The sequence below is a fragment of the Schistocerca americana genome, chromosome 7 (genome assembly GCF_021461395.2).
Source record: "Schistocerca americana isolate TAMUIC-IGC-003095 chromosome 7, iqSchAmer2.1, whole genome shotgun sequence".
NCBI classification, from domain to species: Eukaryota; Metazoa; Arthropoda; class Insecta; order Orthoptera; family Acrididae; genus Schistocerca; species Schistocerca americana.
The window spans coordinates 55345595-55362975 of NC_060125.1; the positions used below are offsets into that span (position 1 = coordinate 55345595).

Here is a 17381-nt window from a genome sequence, read left to right on the forward strand (position 1 = left end):
TTTTGAAACTTTGGCACTGAGAAATGTAGTTGTTCCCCAGTTTAATTTAGCGTATGTTAGGTCGTACATTCTTGCTTACGAAAAACTAAAACAAATAAATGTTTTGTGACTAGGGCCACCCGTCGGTTAGACCGTTCACCGGGTGCAAGTCTTTCAATTCGACGCCACTTCAGCGACTTGCACGTCGATGGGGATGAGAGGATGATGATTAGGACAATACAACACCCAGTCCCTGAGCGGAGAAAATCTCCGACCCAGCCGGGAATCGAACCCGGGCCCGTAGGAATGGCAATCTGTCGCGCTGACCACTCAGCTACCGGGGGCGGACTGCGAGAAAATAAGACATCTAAATTATTTTGATCACCTGAAAGAGAGTCACATCTATTTCCAGTCCCGAGTAAATAAGTGATATATTTTGACTTTCGCCCATGACGAGATGTGCCTCTCTCGACGCAGTGGCCGCACGCTTTGCGGAGCTGTGGCTCCTGTTTCCACAGTCTCAGACAAAGAAAGCGATGCTCGACGAAGGAGTTATCCGAATGGGACGGAAATAGGTAGATGTGAAATACATGTACAGGAAAAAAAGTGATTAGAATTTCGGAAAATTTGGGCGATTTATTCAGGAGAAAGAGCTTCACAAACTGAGCAAGTCAATAACGCGTTCGTCCACCTCTGGCCCTTTCACAAGTACTTATTCCAATTGGCACTGACTGACAGAGTAGTTGGATGTTCTCCGGAGCGCTATCGTGCCAGATTCTACCCAGTTGGTGCATTAGATCGTCAAAATACCGAGCTGGTTGGAGGGCCCTGCCGATAATGCTCCAAACGTTCTCAATTGGGGAGGGATCTGGCGACCTTGCTGACGAAGATATTGGTTGGCGATCACGAAGACAAGCAGTAGAAACTCTCGCCGCGTGCGGGTGGAAATTGTCTTACTGAAATATAAGTCCAGGATGGCTTGCCATGAAAGGTTAAAAAACGATACGTAAAATATCATCGACGCACCGCCGTGCTGTGAGGGTGCCGTGGAACCAAAGGGGTCCTGCCATGGAAACAAATGCCACCCTAGACCATCACTCCTGGTTTCCGGGTCGCATTGCTGTTGACAGTCACGTTTGTATCCCACCGATGTCTGGGGCGTCTCGAGACACGTCTTCGGCCTGGAATCATATTGGCAAGAGTATAATTGTTTTCAGTGATGAGTTCCACTTCGAACTGAGCCCCGATGGTCAGCGGAGACATGTCCAGAGACATCCCGGACGGCAGTGGGGTACCAGTCTCCATTGAGAGATTTGTCTCTCGGCGTCACCTCGATCACATCATTGTCCACTTCGCGAACAACGTTGAGGTAGCATTAACTATCAAGTTACCTTGATTTGGGTAACAGGTCTAGGGGAACTCAAGTTAATTATGACATATCTTTACCGGCCACCCGATTCCGCTGCGAAAGTTTTAGTCATTTAAAGCAAGCCCACGCTCAGTACCCCGGAAATGCAGAAAGCATGCAATAGTAGTTGGTAGCGACTTCAACATGTCAGCTATAGATCTGAAGGTCATGCATTCACTGCAGGTAGTGCAGTGAAACAGGTTTGAACACGTGTCTCGAAAACTGTACTGACAGCCCACACGCAACAGAAGTATTTCAGACCTTGTAGCTACAAACTGGGGTGACCTTATCAGCAGTGTCAATAGAAAGACAGGGTATAGTGGTCATGATGTCATCATAGAGACTATGGTTGCTGATATTGTATTGTATTGTATGTTAAGCGAGGGCCTAGAAACGACGGAGAGGCTTCGTGCCCGCCGCAGCCGCAGTGGTCCGCAACCCCACGACGACTAACACAGTCCACTTCACCCCTCCTCCGCCCCACACCGAACCACTCTTTCAGGGTTATTGTGTGGTTCGGTCCCCGGTGGATTCCCCACCTCAGGGAACGTCTCACACCAGACAAGTGTAACCCCTATGTTTGCGTGGTAGAGTAATGGTCGTGTACGCGTACATCGAGAACTCGTTTGGGCAGCAATCGCCGATATAATGTAGCTGCGGCGGAATAAGGGTAACAAGCCTGCATTCGCCGAGGCAGATGGAAAACCGCGTAAAAACCATCCACAGACTGGCCGGCTCACCGGACCTCGACACACGTCCGCCGGGCGGATTCGTGCCGGGGACCAGGCGCTCCTTCCCAATCCGGAAAGCCGTGCGTTAGACCGCACGGCTAACCGGGCGGGTTTGCTGATATTAATAAGTCTATCAAGAATGTTAGAAGAGTCTTTTTACTAGAAAGAGCACTTAAGCTCTCAATGAACCGGCAACATTTAGTTCCAATACGAAAGGCATTAACGAATTTCGGGCAAAGTTAACACTAAATGTAAATCGCACACTGGAGAGATACGTGCCGAGTACGTGGATTAACAACTGAGAAGACACACCGTAGTCTAATAAAAAATTTCTCATTATGCTATGGAAGCAAAGACTGTAGTACTGTCTGTTCACAAAAGAACGCGCAAATGCCGACAGGCAAAATTAGTGGAGACTGTGCTTAGGTAAAAAGCTCGACGCGCGAAGCATACAACTTCCACCATCATACCTTAGCAAAAGACCTTGCCGAGAACCAGAGAAAATTCCGTCTTACGTAAAACTGCTACACGAGTTGAAGGCTTTTATCCAGTCGCCCGCTGACCACTCTGATGTGGCCAGTGGAAGAGAGCAAAAGGAAAGACGAAGTTACAAATTTCACTTTTAAGAAATCATTCACGCGGGAAGATCGTCGCACAGACACGCGTATGGAGGACATAGAAATAGGCATGCCTGGCACAGATAGGCAACTAAGAGAGTTGAAAACGAATAAGTCGCCAGAAGCGTATGGAATCTCAGCTCGGCTTTACACAGAGTATTTCTCGGCGTTAGCTCCTTACTTAGCTTGCATTTATTGCGAATCCCTCTCCCAGCGCAAAGTCCCAAGCGACTGGAAAAAAGCGCAGGTGACTCCGGTATTTAAGAACGCGAACATTGGTTTGCTGCACAGTTCTTGAACATATTGTGAGTCAGAGTATAATAAACATCTTCGAAACGAAAAAGCTTATGTCCTAAAATCACAACGGATTTAGAAAGCATTGCACGTGCGAAGCTCAGCTTGTCCTTTTCTCACACACGTCGTGCGAACCATAGATGAGACGCAACAGGCAGATTCCATATTCCTAGATTTTCGGACAGCGTTTGACACGGTAATCAAATGGTTCAAATGGCTCTAAGAACTATGGGACTTAACATCTGAGGTCATCAGTCCCCTAGACTTAGAACTACTTAAACCTAACTAACCTAAGGACATCACACACATCCACGCCCGAGGCAGAATTCGAACCTGCGACCGTAGCACCAGCGCGGTTACGGACTGAAGCGCCTAGAGCCGCTCGGCCACAGCGGCAGGCCTGACACGGTAACCCACAGCAGACTATTAACGAAGGTAAGAGCATACGGATATGGTTCGCAGATATGTGCGTGGCTGTAAGACTTCTTATATGATAGAACCCAGTGCACTGTCCTCGACGGCGAGTGTTCACCAGAGACAAGGGCATCACCAGGAATGCCCCAGAGAAGTGTGCTGGGGTGGCTGCTATTCTCTGTGTACATAAACGATCTGCTGCCCAGGGTGAGCACCAATCTGCGATTGCTTGCTGATGAAGCTGAGGTGTACGAGGAAGTTTCGAAGTAGAGTTACTGTAGGAGGTTGAAAAGATTTAGACAAATTTCTAGTTGATGTCATGAATGGCAGCTTGCTGTAAATGTAGATACATGTAAGTTAATTCAGATAAATAGGTAACGTCCAGGTACAGCATTGATATTGTGCTGTTTGACACAAGTACGTCGATAAAATTTCCAGCTGTAACTATGCAAAGCTATTTGTAATGCAACAACCACATAGCGGCAGTAGTAACGCAGGCCAGTTGGCGACTTCGGTGTATTGGGAGAATTGTGTAGCTCATCTATAAAGAAGACTGCGTATAGAGCACTAGTGAGACCCATTCTTGAGCGCTATTAGAGTGTTTGGGATCCCTTCCAGGCCGGATTAAAGGAAGTCCTCGAGGCAATTCAGAGGAGAGCCGGTAGGTTTGTTTGTTACCGGTTGTTTCGATTAGAACGCGAATATTGTGAGAACTTAAATGGGAATCGCTGGAGGGAAAGGAAATGACTAGTACTGGTGGAAGGTATTCTCCGCCATCCACCATATGGTGGCTTGCAGAGTGTGTATATAGACGTTGACACATCATATAACATTCTTTGAATATTGATCTTCATGTATAATATCGTGGCGACTGGCAATTTGTTTTGCACCTTATGTAGATAGATGCTCAGTTCACTGAGGCGAACAGGTTTCGGATGGCACAAGAATGTGAGCTATTGGTGGCAACTGATAACATCTACTTTGTGGCAGGACTTTTTTTGTCGTGTCACAGTTTGTTACATATCGTTATTTGCGACGTGACACGTACTATTCTCTCCGTTAACATGTACTTCTGGCTCTGGTTTCCCATAATCCGATTACGCGAATCCGTTCTGGCTGGTCATGTAAACCCTCCAATACAGATTTTCCGTAAATAGCGATTTGTCAGCCGGATATCAACTTCCACAATCGTTTTCCGTTCCCGTAAACGCTGTGTTTCATTTGAGACATGACTGAGTTGTCAGGTTGCTACTCGCTTTTTAAAATGTTACTTGATGTGGGCGTTGTTACTTTGCGTGTAATGTCGGGGAATTAGAACTGATGGACTTTACAGGAAGTGTACTTTAAGTGAAGAGAAGCAGGTTTTATCGTTGTGAGAAGGGAAGAGATGTGTAAATGCTGACATATTTACTGAATTAACAAAATCGAAAACCCTGTGTCCTGCTGGGTAATTCGTTGATTGCTATATCCACTCTTATTTTTAGTGCTAACGTCTCTCGTAGACAATTATGGCTGTCGGCAAAACATCAACTAATTTTGTGCACACGGTGAGGACTGTATCTATATTCTTCAGGACATTTTACAGCCATTTCAAGCCTCCATATTACTGGAATGCGATAATATTACACAAAGGATCACTTTACACATTTTCCCCAAAACTGACGTAATCTAGGCGTGTCTCTTACGCGTCTTGTTAACTTGATGAGATTCTTAAACAACTTTTGTAGAACAATAGAGATTTTATCCATAAACACCTCCAGGTTTCAGTAGATGACTGGGAAAACCGCAAGACATACTGAAAACAGACACATATCAGTCGACAGAGTGTCTCTGCAAGCTTCCGATCGTCATCCGCTCTGTGGCGTAGCTACAAAGCGCACCATTGGCGGCAGCTGTGTCACAACATGTAAGTCAGGAGTATCCATCCTTTTAGCTTACCTGGACCACACTGGAAGGAGAAGAGTATTTCTGGGCCGCACATAATATACTTAACACTAGCAATAACCGCTGTGAGGAAGAAAAGGTGACGGTTGAAGACGCATCGTTAACACGTGTAAGTTCGTTATTCTAAAAAATGAAGAGGAATTAATTCGACATTTTATATACGAGATTTCTTTAATACTTTTATTTAAGTAATTACAAATCGTAGAATTTATGTGATATTTTACTTTGAATTTGGGGAAACTAATGTAGCAACATCAGGTTCGATCAACGTGGTTTGCAATTCTCGGATGTTTTCAAGGTGTTCATCCGAGATTTTAGTTCTATTTTTACTTCTTGTGTGCTTCTCTCTTGACACTGTTCACAAACTACGTGCTTCCAAACAAAGCTGACATATGAAACGCATGACTGTACAGCAAGAGGTGTTTGTCTCTGGGCGGGTATGATGTGTTAAAGCCCAACAAAGGAACATTAGCAAATTTTTCTTTTAGATACCTGTCGGACCACAGCTTTAGGCATTCCATCCGAAAATCTTTCGGCAACGTATTTCCGTTGTTTGTAAAAGGTGCCGCATTAATGCGAAAATTTGGATTATTTTTTCGAAAATCTTGAAATTAGCTTACAAATTCTTGCATCAAATCGAAAACTATGTCTGCATGTTTCATCCCAATTATAGCATTATGTTTGGCCATTGTGATGGTATCAAAACAATATCTTCGCATTTTCTTGTGCTCGCCTTATTTTCAGTTTCGTTTGTTATGCGTTTATTGTTTGAAATATTGTAACTGCTAAATAGGTTTCTACCTTGAAGACGTCTGTTGAACCTATCAAAAATGCCAAATCTAGCGTTGAGTTGGCCTTGTCAAATTCTAGCACAGATTCTGCTTTTGATATCGTGGACATTTTATTTCATTAGTTATGGTATGAAATCTTTTTAACAACTGGCCTCGACTGAGCTGCCTTACGTCTGTAAAATGTACAATATCACCATACTCCGTATCCAAATATCTGAGGAATTCCTGTAATTGGCGATGATTCAGTCCCACAATTGTACACAGATAACACAGAATTTCCTTGTATTTCGATAAGTTAATTTCATTATACGTCTCTAAATCTCTAGTTTCGCAGCTGCAGCCGAAGTAGCCGCAAGATAACAGACGGGCGCATCTGAGAGATGGGCCGGTTATAAGAACGAGACTCTGGGGCGGAAATGTTAATAATTGAATGGACCAATGCGAGAATAGCATGCCGTGACGCAAAATCTCTTCTCCTCGTCAACACATGGAGGGTACTGGATAGAGCCATACACAGCGACCACAACGCAGTCGTCAAAACCACAGACAGATATGTCACTACACGTAACATGGACCATGAACAGCAGCATTTACTCATAGGAAGAGCTGACTGTCAAAAAGTTCGAGATATTGTTGAGGTGTCGTCACTAAACACTGTTCAAGGCAGTATAGATTACAAAACGCATGTACTGACAGAGGTCCTACAAAGATCACAGCAAGCAGCTATACCACGGGCAAAAACTGGGTGGGGACGGAAACAACCGTGGTCGACAGAACTGGCAAATTAAGGAAGGATTCATGGGACAAAAGAAAGTACTACCAGCAAGCAAATACAGCTCCTGAATGACAGATAAGACTTGACGTGTGTTGTGACGGTAAACAGAAATACGAAAAGCAACTTAAGACAACAAGGCAAGACTACTGGACCAATTTTGTAAAAACCCAGCTACAGAACGACATCTGGGGACAACCTTCCAAAATAGAAACAGAACGAGTTAAGACATCGACAGTTCTGTCAACACTAAAACAAGCTGACGGCACAATGACCAGAGGATGGAGAAGCACAGCAGGATATCTTCTGAACAGGCTCCTCCCAGATGACGACCTCACACAAGACGAGCGACACCACGCAGACCTAAGAGAGAGCATGAGGCAACCATACATCAGTGACAGTGTAACCATACCATTCTCACAAGAAGAAGTCGCAACGGCAATCAGCATGCTTAAAAACCGAGAAGCACCGGGCCCAGACAAAATACTTTCAGAAACACTAAAACAAATACTAACACAAATCACACCTTTTCTTACTAACATGTTCAACGTGGTACTACTAACAGGCAGAATTGCAAACTTCTGGAAAACTGATAATGTAGTAGTAATCAGAAAATCACAAGGACCAACAGACCCCAAAACATACCGACCGATCTGCCTCTTAAACACTCTCGCCAAGGTACAGGAAAGGCTCTTGTGTGACCGCTTACAATCGCACAGAAGCCTCCTCGGGCGAACGCCCCATCAATTCGGCTTCAGGGAAGGTAGATCAATAGAAGATGCCGTCAACCAAGCACTCACAGTTACAAATAGCATCAGAGACAAATACGTGGCCGCCATATAACCGACAATCTGTGGTGGTCGACCCTCTTCGCCAGGTTAAAGGAACTGAGGCTATCAGCTTCCCTCTACAATAGCCTCCTCGACTACTGCAGATGCAGAGTGGCGGAATGGAGGGCTGGTACGCGGAAGATTGTCAAGAGAATAACGATGGGATGTCCACAGGGCTCGATCTGCGGACCAATATTCTGGGATACCGCAATCGAGCCCTTGCTGAACACGCTGGACTGTGACGATAGGGTAAGAGGTGTGGTGACTTAAGCAGATGACCTGCTCGTAGTGGGGTCAGCAAACTCGAGAGCAGCACTAGAGACAAAAGGCACCCAACTGCTTCAGGAAATTAACAATTGGTGCAAAGAAAATAAATTAAAAATCGCTCCCAACAAAACTGCATATTTACTGCTCAGAGGGACACTACAGAGGAATCCAGTCCTAAAATTAGACAATACAAGCATACAGAGGAAGCAAGCCACAGGTTATCTAGGACTGCATCTTGACGAAAAACGGACTTTAAACTATCATATCAAATTGGCAATTGACAAAGCCTCCAAAATTATGCACAAACTAGCGAGACTCAACACAATAGAAATTACCTATTAAGACGATAAGGAAATATCACACTGCGATATTTGAATCCATCGCATGCTTCGCTGCAAGTGCTCGGGCTCACAGACTGAACATACAGACTAACAAGACAATTGCAAGACGAGGTCAACGTAGTGTACTCCTGAGAATGAGCGGAGCCTTCAACACCACGTCACTAGAGGCACTTTCTGTTGTGATGGGGTCCCGCCCTATAGACATAACAATACGGTGTAGAGCTGCACTGCACTGGCTTAAGGGGGACAGGCTTGATAAGGTCACCGAAATGAACAAAACAGAAATGAAACAATGGCGGATTCAAACATGGCAGAGAGGGTGGGACGTATCCAACAAGGGTCACCGAGTACAGTCTTTCTTTCCTGACGTACGCGAAAGACTACAACTGAAACATGTCGACCCAGGCAGGGGGACGGTCCATTTCCTGACAGGCCACGGGCCGTATCCGGTACATTTAAACCGCATGGGACTAAAGATGAAATATGCGTTTGCGGAGGAACTGGGACACCAGAACATGTCACACTGCTACGCAACACGCTAGGACAAGTGAGACCTGTACAGAACGACAGTGACATAACCAGAATAATACATAATCCCAATGATTGGAAGACAATAAATAGCGTAGCCGATATTGTATCGGACGCGCTGCATGAAGAATACAAGCGCCATAACCCATATGGAAGGAGGCGTAGACAAGTACAAGCAACACAACAAACCACATGGGAGCACACAAGCACGGCCACAGATTCCGAAACCGAGGAAGGAACCAACACATTAAGTGAACATGACGCAGAAGGGATCATTTGTGGCGGTGTTCGTAGCGACAAACAATTCGCTGTAGAAACGGCTTACGAAGTCACCGCCACACTTTTAATAGCGGGCCGACCGGTCCGCTGGAACAGTGAACAGAAAGATGAAAACCCAAACACTCTGATTAAATAAAAGTCGGTACTTATCTTTATTAACGAAGATACAGAAACACAGTGGTGAACTCCGTGTCTACAGAAATCTGTCTAGTTCGAGTCGGAGCGGCTAGGTCAGCGTCGGCTGACGACAAACAACAACTCTGCTGCGATGAACACACAACTGACTAGCAAGTACACAATTCGGTGGCGAGTATACAACTGAGCGGCGGATACAGAACTGTCCTAGCGCTCGCGACTCCAGCGCTTAAGAAGCCAGAAGCCAGCGGTGGCGCGCGCAGACTTGCGGCGATTTCCTGTCTCGCTGGCGCTGCTTATGCGGACGGCGTCCGGACTTTGATGCTGCCAACCTTTTGGCAGCGGGCTCGGGTGGCATTACTGGCTAGGATATAACAGGATCAACACGTAAGGGACACAAATCAACAATGCATGACACTGTATGCCGCAACACAGTCACAAACAACACAACAGGCAGTGACAATCATAAAACAAACACACACCGACACCACGTACTAAGACTAGTAATAACGTAACGTCGCTTGGGAGGAGAAGGAATGCAACTGTACCCTCTCCTACACGGAAGACACGATTGGAATGCGTCCGAACGATAACGGCGACGTGGGCTGGAGCACCGTCATGTAGCAGCCACATAACCCTTCCAATCATCAATGGCACTTTTTCTAGTGGGGAAGATCACCCGCATGAAACGTCGACGCTTCCGGCCTGTTAGGCGTACCATCCCCCAGATGACTGTTATGAAAGTAGATGATAACACTACTAAAGGTGGCCTCATCAGTGAATAGGATGGATGACACAAATCCCGGAATCGTGGTTGCCTGATGAAGAAACCAGTGACGAAACTGCTCCCGATGTGGGAAGTCTCTCTAGTAAGGCCTGCACACGCTGTAAGTGATGACGGTAGCAACAATTGTTATGGAGAATGTTCCACACGGTACTCTGGCTTACCCTGTTACTGGCGGGCCAACTGCCTGGTAATGGCACGGCGGTCGCCTTCCACAGTGTTATTCGCATTTTCCTCCAAGTCTGGTGTCCGATCATTTCGGGTGCGCGCTTCATGATTTACTGTTTGCTGAAACGACCCTGTCTCAGACAAACGGCGAAACACTGTTGCAAACATTGAGTGCTGTGGTTGTTGTCGGCGGGAATATGTCTCCTGGCACAACCTTGCTACCCGTCACCCGTTGCCATTTGCCTTTCCGTAAGTTAAGACCATGTCGGTAAGCTCACCGTTCGAATACGAAACCGCTGTGTACAACGCTGTATCAAACCCGCCACAAGGTGAGACCGCAAGAGAAGTGAATCGGACACAGCATTACCAATTACTATGGCTGGAGAGGGCGCTAGGGCATGACGTATGAGGAATACTACCACCCTCCAGGAGAAAACCAGGCAAACTGTGGCTGCATGCTACAGTCCGTATTAGACCGCAGTCTCTGTTACGAAGTATGATTGAATAAATGGTCTCTTATCATGTAAATCATGCATTTCAGGACGTAAGATCGTTAGACCTTTTCTGATCCGTATCCTCTCGTCGACCAGTCCCTAGAGTTTGTACACGATGGAAAAATCATCCTGTACAATGTGTTGCTAATGGATAAGGTGAGACGTGAGGTGGTACTGAGGAGCATGGGAGAGTAGACACATCTACAGAGTGTAATAGAGAGAAGGGATGAATAGCACATAAAACAGCATTACTCCTGAGTACCTCCGGGGTTCCAGAAGATGACTGCACGAAAGCTATGAGGCACACAAAAGCTACATACGAGGTGCGGCTAGAAAAAAACCGGACTGATGCTGGAAAAAACATTTATTTACAATTATTTACAATTTCATGTTATATCCTTCAATGTACTCTCCTCCTCGGTCTCTACACCGCTCCATACGAATTTTCCCCTGTTCATAGCAATGCTGCAGATCATTTTCGGTAAGTACATACATTACTTCCGTCGCTTTTTCTTTTACTGCTTCAACAGTCTCAAATCTAGTTCCTTTCAAAGCTGACTTGACTTTAGGGAAAAGAAAAAAGTCACAGGGGGCCAAATCAGGTGAGTAGGGTGGATGATCTAAGATGGGAATGTTGTGTTTTGCCAAAAACGTCTTCACTGACAACGCACTGTGAGCTGGGGCATTGTCTTGGTGAAGGATCCATGACTTTTTTCTCCACAAATCGTTCCGTTTTCTCCGTACTCGCTCACGTAGGGTAGCCAGGACGCTAATGTAGTAATGCTGATTCACTGTTTGTCCCTCTGGTACCCAATCAATGTTTGCATCAGTTTTTTCTGACAATGGTCTGCCAGTGCGAGTGTCATCACTGGTGTCTTCGCGGCCATCTTTAAATCGTTTAAACCACTCAAACACTTGTGTTCGCGATAAACAATCATCGCCGTACACTTTTTGTAACATTACAAACGTTTCACTTGCAGATTTTCCTAGTTTGAAACAAAATTTGATGTTAACACGCTGTTCTTTCTGTACACTCAACATTTTCCGACGCACAGACAAAACGTCAACTACTTAAAACAGACGCCACGGGCAGACTGAGTGCAGGAGGCAGATGAAACTCGAGCAGTAGGCGGAGCGAGAGTCACGTGACAGGCCACGCGACTTTCAGCCTTATTGCATTCGTTTTATTGTTTCACCAGTACTAGTCCGGTTTTTTCTAGCCACACCTCGTACGTGTCAATAGATAGAGCATGTTCCCAAGTTCTTACCTCACATTACAGGCGCTCAATATGAGCTTCGTTTGTGATGCGACAAACAGAAAGTGTATGCATTTCACTGATGATGTGCGGAAGTCGTCTGGGGATGGTTCAAATGGCTTCAAGCACTATGGAAGTTAACATCTGAGGTCATCAGTCCCCTAGACTTAGAACGACTTCAACTTAACCTAAGGACATCACATACATCCATGCCCGAGGCAGGGTTCGAACCAGCGACCGTAGCAGCAGCGCGGTTGCGGACTGAAGCGACTAGAGCCACTCGGCCACAGCGGCCGGCCGTCCGGTGATGCGCAGCGACAGTAGGACGGTTTGAAAATCTGCTCATTGGGTTGTCTATCTGCAGGTAGCAACTAACTCAATGTGACAATATATGGAGCGATGATTTGTGTACATGCTCGGACATGGCTATACCCTAATGATGGGCTCTACGCCACAGAATGCATTATGAATCGAAAGATGGAGAGACGTTCTGTGCACGGATATACCAGTTGTTATTCTTTTGTACGTTCTGGAGTTTCGAGATAGTCGTCTGCTGAAACCTCGGTATTATATGGGGCAGTCAAATGAAAAATGGTACAGATGAAAAAAATATAAATAAACTGTTATTATTTCAAAAGTAATCGCCATAACTGTTAACACATTTGTGCCACTGTGAGACAAGAGGGTCAGTGCCTTCCTGGCGAGCACTTCTTCGTTGAAGCAAATCGACTGTCACGAACGTCTTTCTTTAGGGCTCCAAAAAATATGGAAATGGCACGAGGAGAGATCGGGACTGTATGGAGGACTATGGAGAATGTGCAAAGGTTTCCCAGCGACATTTCTGCAGCGTGAAAGGATTCACAAGATGCCAAAGTTCCTTGGACTACGCAGCAGAAGTTTCGCTGGGAAGCCCTTACACATCCTCCACACAGTCCCAATCTTTCTCCATGCGATTTCCATACCTTTGGAGCCCTGACGAAAGAGACTCGTGGTCGCCGATTTGCTTCGGACGAACAGGTGCACCCCTGGTCCAAATGGCTCTGAGCACTATGCGACTTAACTTCTGAGGTCATCGGTCACCTAGAACTTAGAACTAATTAAACCTAACTAACCTAAGGACATCACACACATCCATGCCCGAGGCAGGATTCGAACCTACGACCGTAGCGGTCGCTCAGCTCCAGACTGCAGCGCCTAGAACCGCACGGCCACTCTGGCCGGCGGTGCACCCCTGCATACAGTCGTGGTTGCCTAGGCAAGCGGAAACAATTTTTCCATGAAGGCATTGACCGTCTCGTCTGACAGTGCCATAAATATATTACCAGTTATGGCGATTACGATTGAGATAATAAACATTTTACTTACTTTATTCCGTCTGTCTCGTTTGGATTTCACTGGCACTTATTCTTACGAGCATCCCCGCAAATTAAGAAAGGAGGAGCTTATAAAAATTTTCTTATGAGTATGTGGAATGGAAGAGGAGCCGAGACACACGGAGGTTTTACGAGGGTCGTTGAATAAGTAATGCCCCAATTTTTTAAAAAATATGCATTAATATGCATAGACATACGTGATGCTTCACATTTGACTTTCGTTCTGTGTGCCGGTGAAGTTTCGAACCGTTCTGGCACACGGCAGCGCCGTAGTACAGGGTCAAAACGGCGTCTACATACGACTCACTTTACAAGCAGCGTGGCTGTTACTGATTTCTTGTGTGCAGAAAAAGAAACCGTGGTGACCATCCACAAACGTTTGTGTGCAGTGTATGGCGACGCTGCAGTTGATAGGATTACAGTTGGGTAGCGGGTAAAGAAAGTTACAGCCTCAGGAAATGCAGAAACAGAGCTCCATGATCAGCCACGCTCGGGACGTCCTGTCACAGCCACTGCTCCGGACGTGCTGAATCGTGCGGTTGCCATTATCCGAGCCGACCGGCGCATCACAACTCGACAACTGGCTCTACAGTTGTCGGTCAGCATTGCAAGTGCGTCTACAATGATCGAGACTCTCGGGTGTACAAAGAGGTACTCACGATGGGTTCCACGAATGCTCACAGTGGACCACAAGATTAAAAGACCTGGCTTTCTCAGACTTGCATCTCTTTGGGGCGTTTAAAGCTTCTCTACGGGGAACACACTTTGAAGAGGACGAGAGTGTCAGTCATGCAGTGAAAACATGGCTATTCCTACAAAAATATGGTCAAATGTGTGTGAAATCTTATGGGACTTAGCTGCTAAGGTCATCATTCCCTAAGCTTACACACTACTTAACCTAAATTATCCTAAGGACACACACACACACATACATGCCCGAGGGAGGACTCGAACCTCCGCCGGGAGCAGCCGCACAGTCGATATTCCTACAGGACAAGAGCTTTTACCAGCAGAGAATAGATGCTTTTCCACGTTGGTGTACGGCCATAGAACGTGATGGAGACTACTCAGAAATACAGGAAAGGAAGAGCAGTTGAACGGAATGGACAGTGTCTTGAAAGGAGGATATAAGATGAACATCAACAAAAGCAAAACGAGGGTAATGGAATGTAGTCGAATTAAGTCCGGTGATGCTGAGGGAATTAGATTAGGAAATGAGACACTAGAAGTAGTAAAGGAGATTTGCTATTTGGGGAGCAAAATGACTGATGATTGTCGATGTAGAGAGGATATAAAATGTAGACTGGCAATGGCAAGGAAATCGTTTCTGAAGAAGAGAAATTTGTTAACGTCGAGTATAGATTTAAGTGTCAGGAAGTCGTTTCTGTATTTGTGTGGAGTGTAGCCATGTATGCAAGTGAAACATGGATAAGAAGAGAATAGAAGCTTTCGAAATGTGGTGCTACAGAAGAATGCTGAAGATTAGATGGGTATATCACATAACTAATGAGGAGGTATTGAATAGAGTTGGGGAGAAGAGGAATTTGCGGTACAACTTGACAAGAAGAAGGGACCGTTTGGTTGGACATATTCTGAGGCATGAAGGGATCACAAATTTAGCATTGGAGGGCAGCGTGGAGGGTAATAATCGTAGAGGGAGACCAAGAGATGAATACACTAAGCAGATTCAGAAGGATGTAGGTTGCAGTAGGTACTGGGAGATGAAGGAGCTTGCACAGGATAGAGTAGCATGGAGAGCTGCATCAAACCAGTCTCAGGACTGAAGACAACAACAACAACAACAAGATGTTGATGTATATTGTCACCAAATTCTGACTCTTAACAATAAATATGTTCTGAGAAAAAAAAAGTGGGGCATTATTTATTGAACGACCCTCGCAGGTAATGGACGATGTGCCAGACGGCAGCACATGCAGGAGCTTTAGGGAGGTAACGATGGACCGCGTGATACGGGGGGCCTAAGGACGTGGTGACACAGTGGAGCAGACTGGAGCGCTACTCACCCTTGTAGTAGAAGAGGCAGTACTCGGCGAGCACGAACCAGCGGCGCCGCCACAGCATCAGGCCCTCCGAGCCCTGCTTGTGCAGCCAGCCCTGCAGGGCCACCGGCGCCGACGCGGGCCGCTTGACGGCGGGCGAGCGCAGCTGCTGGCCGCCGCCCCCGCCGCCGCCCCCGCCGCCCCCGCTGCCGCCGCCCGCGCGCCGCGCCGGCCCGCCCCCGCCGCCGGCCTGCAACACACGGCAGCAGAGCGCCGTCACCACAGCGTCACGCCGCCTGCTGGTCGCTCTTACCGGCTCCGCAGCTCGCTTCCGCACCTCACCGGCTCATACCATAAATTAATGTTAGGTTTTTCTGCCTGTGTGCGAAGGCTAATGTAAGGAACTACTTAATGCATTTTGATAGGGTTTTCACTGATAGGCACATTTACGAGAAACGTTTGTGTATGCTCTGAGGTGATAGAAGTCATGGGACAGCGATACACACATATACAGATGGTGGTTGCAACGTGCACATTAGGTACACCACTGGCCATTAAAATTGCTACACCACGAAGGTGACGTGCTAAAGACGCGAAATTTAGCCGACAGGAAGAAGATGCTGTGATATGCAAATGATTAGCTTTTCAGAGCTTACACACAAGGATGGTGCCGGTGGCGACACCTACAACGTGCTGACATGAGAAAAATTTCCAACCGATTTCTCATACACAAACAGCAGTTGACCGGCGTTGCCTGGTGAAACGTTGTTGTGATATCTCGTGTAAGGAGCAGAAATGCGTACCATCACGTTTCCGACTTTGGTAAAGGTCGGGTTGTAGCCTATCGCGATTGCGGTTTATCGTATCGCGACATTGTTGTTCGCGTTGGTAGAGATACAATGACTGTTAGCACAATATGGAATCGGTGGGTTCAGGAGGGTAATATGGAACGCCGTGCTGGATATCAACGGCCTCGTATCGCTAGCAGTCGAGATGACAGGTATCTTATCCGCATGGCTGTAACGGATCGTGCAGCCACGTCTCGATCCCTGAGTCAACAGATGGGGACGTTTGTAAGACAACAACCATTTGCACGAACAGCTCGACGACGTTTGCAGCAGCATGGACTATCAGCTCGGAGACCATGGCTGCGGTTACCCTTGACGCTGCATCACAGACAAGAGCGCCTGCGATGGTGTACTCAACGACGAACCTGGGTGCACGAATGGCATGAACGTCATTTTCTCGCATGAATCCAGGTTCTGTTTACAGCATCGTTATGGTCGCATCCGTGTTTGGCGACATCGCGGTGAACGCACATTGGAAGGGTGTATTCGTCATCGCCATACTGGCGTATCACCGGCGTGATGGAAGGGGTGCCATTGGATACACGCCTCGGTCACCTCTTGTTCGCATTGATGGCACTCTGAACAGTGGACGTTATATTTCAGATGTGTTACGACCCATGGGTCTACCCTTCATTCGATCCCTGCGAAACCTTACATTTCAGCAGGATAATGCACGACCGCATGTTGCAGGTCCTGTACGGGCCTTGATAAATACAGAAAATGTTCGACTGCTGCCCTGGCCAGTACATTCTCCAGATCTCTCACCAATTCAAAACGTCTGGTCAATGGTGGCCAAGCAACTGGCTCGTCACAATACGCCGGTCACTACTCTTGATGAACTGTGGTATCATGTTGAAGCTGCATGGGCAGCTGCACCTGTACACGTCATCCAAGCTCTGTTTGAGTCAATGCCCAGGCGTATCAAGACCGTTATCACGGCCAGAGGTTGTTGTTCTGGCTACTGATTTCTCAGTAGTAGCCAGTCCTGGGCTCGTGACTATATCGGTTGGATCGTAGACGACTGTGTAACCGTGCCCTCGTCAGACGAGTGGTGGTTGTGTTTACATGGAATGGACTGTGTCACTGACTGGAAATTGTTATCTTCGGCTACCTGAAGGCAATTTGCGG

The 17381-nt window shown here is 46.7% G+C and overlaps 1 protein-coding gene across 1 annotated transcript in view; it reads right to left on the reverse strand.

Moving 5' to 3' along the window:
* Nucleotides 1-15589, reverse strand: part of LOC124622695 — a gene marked incomplete at its 5' end in the record, with an annotated part of 712404 nt that extends 696815 nt beyond the window's left edge. The window contains one exon of the mRNA XM_047148485.1: nt 15430-15589. Coding sequence (XP_047004441.1) covers nt 15430-15589 — 160 coding nt within the window. The remainder of the gene's footprint in view (nt 1-15429) is intronic.
* Nucleotides 15590-17381: the final 1792 nt, after the last annotated feature.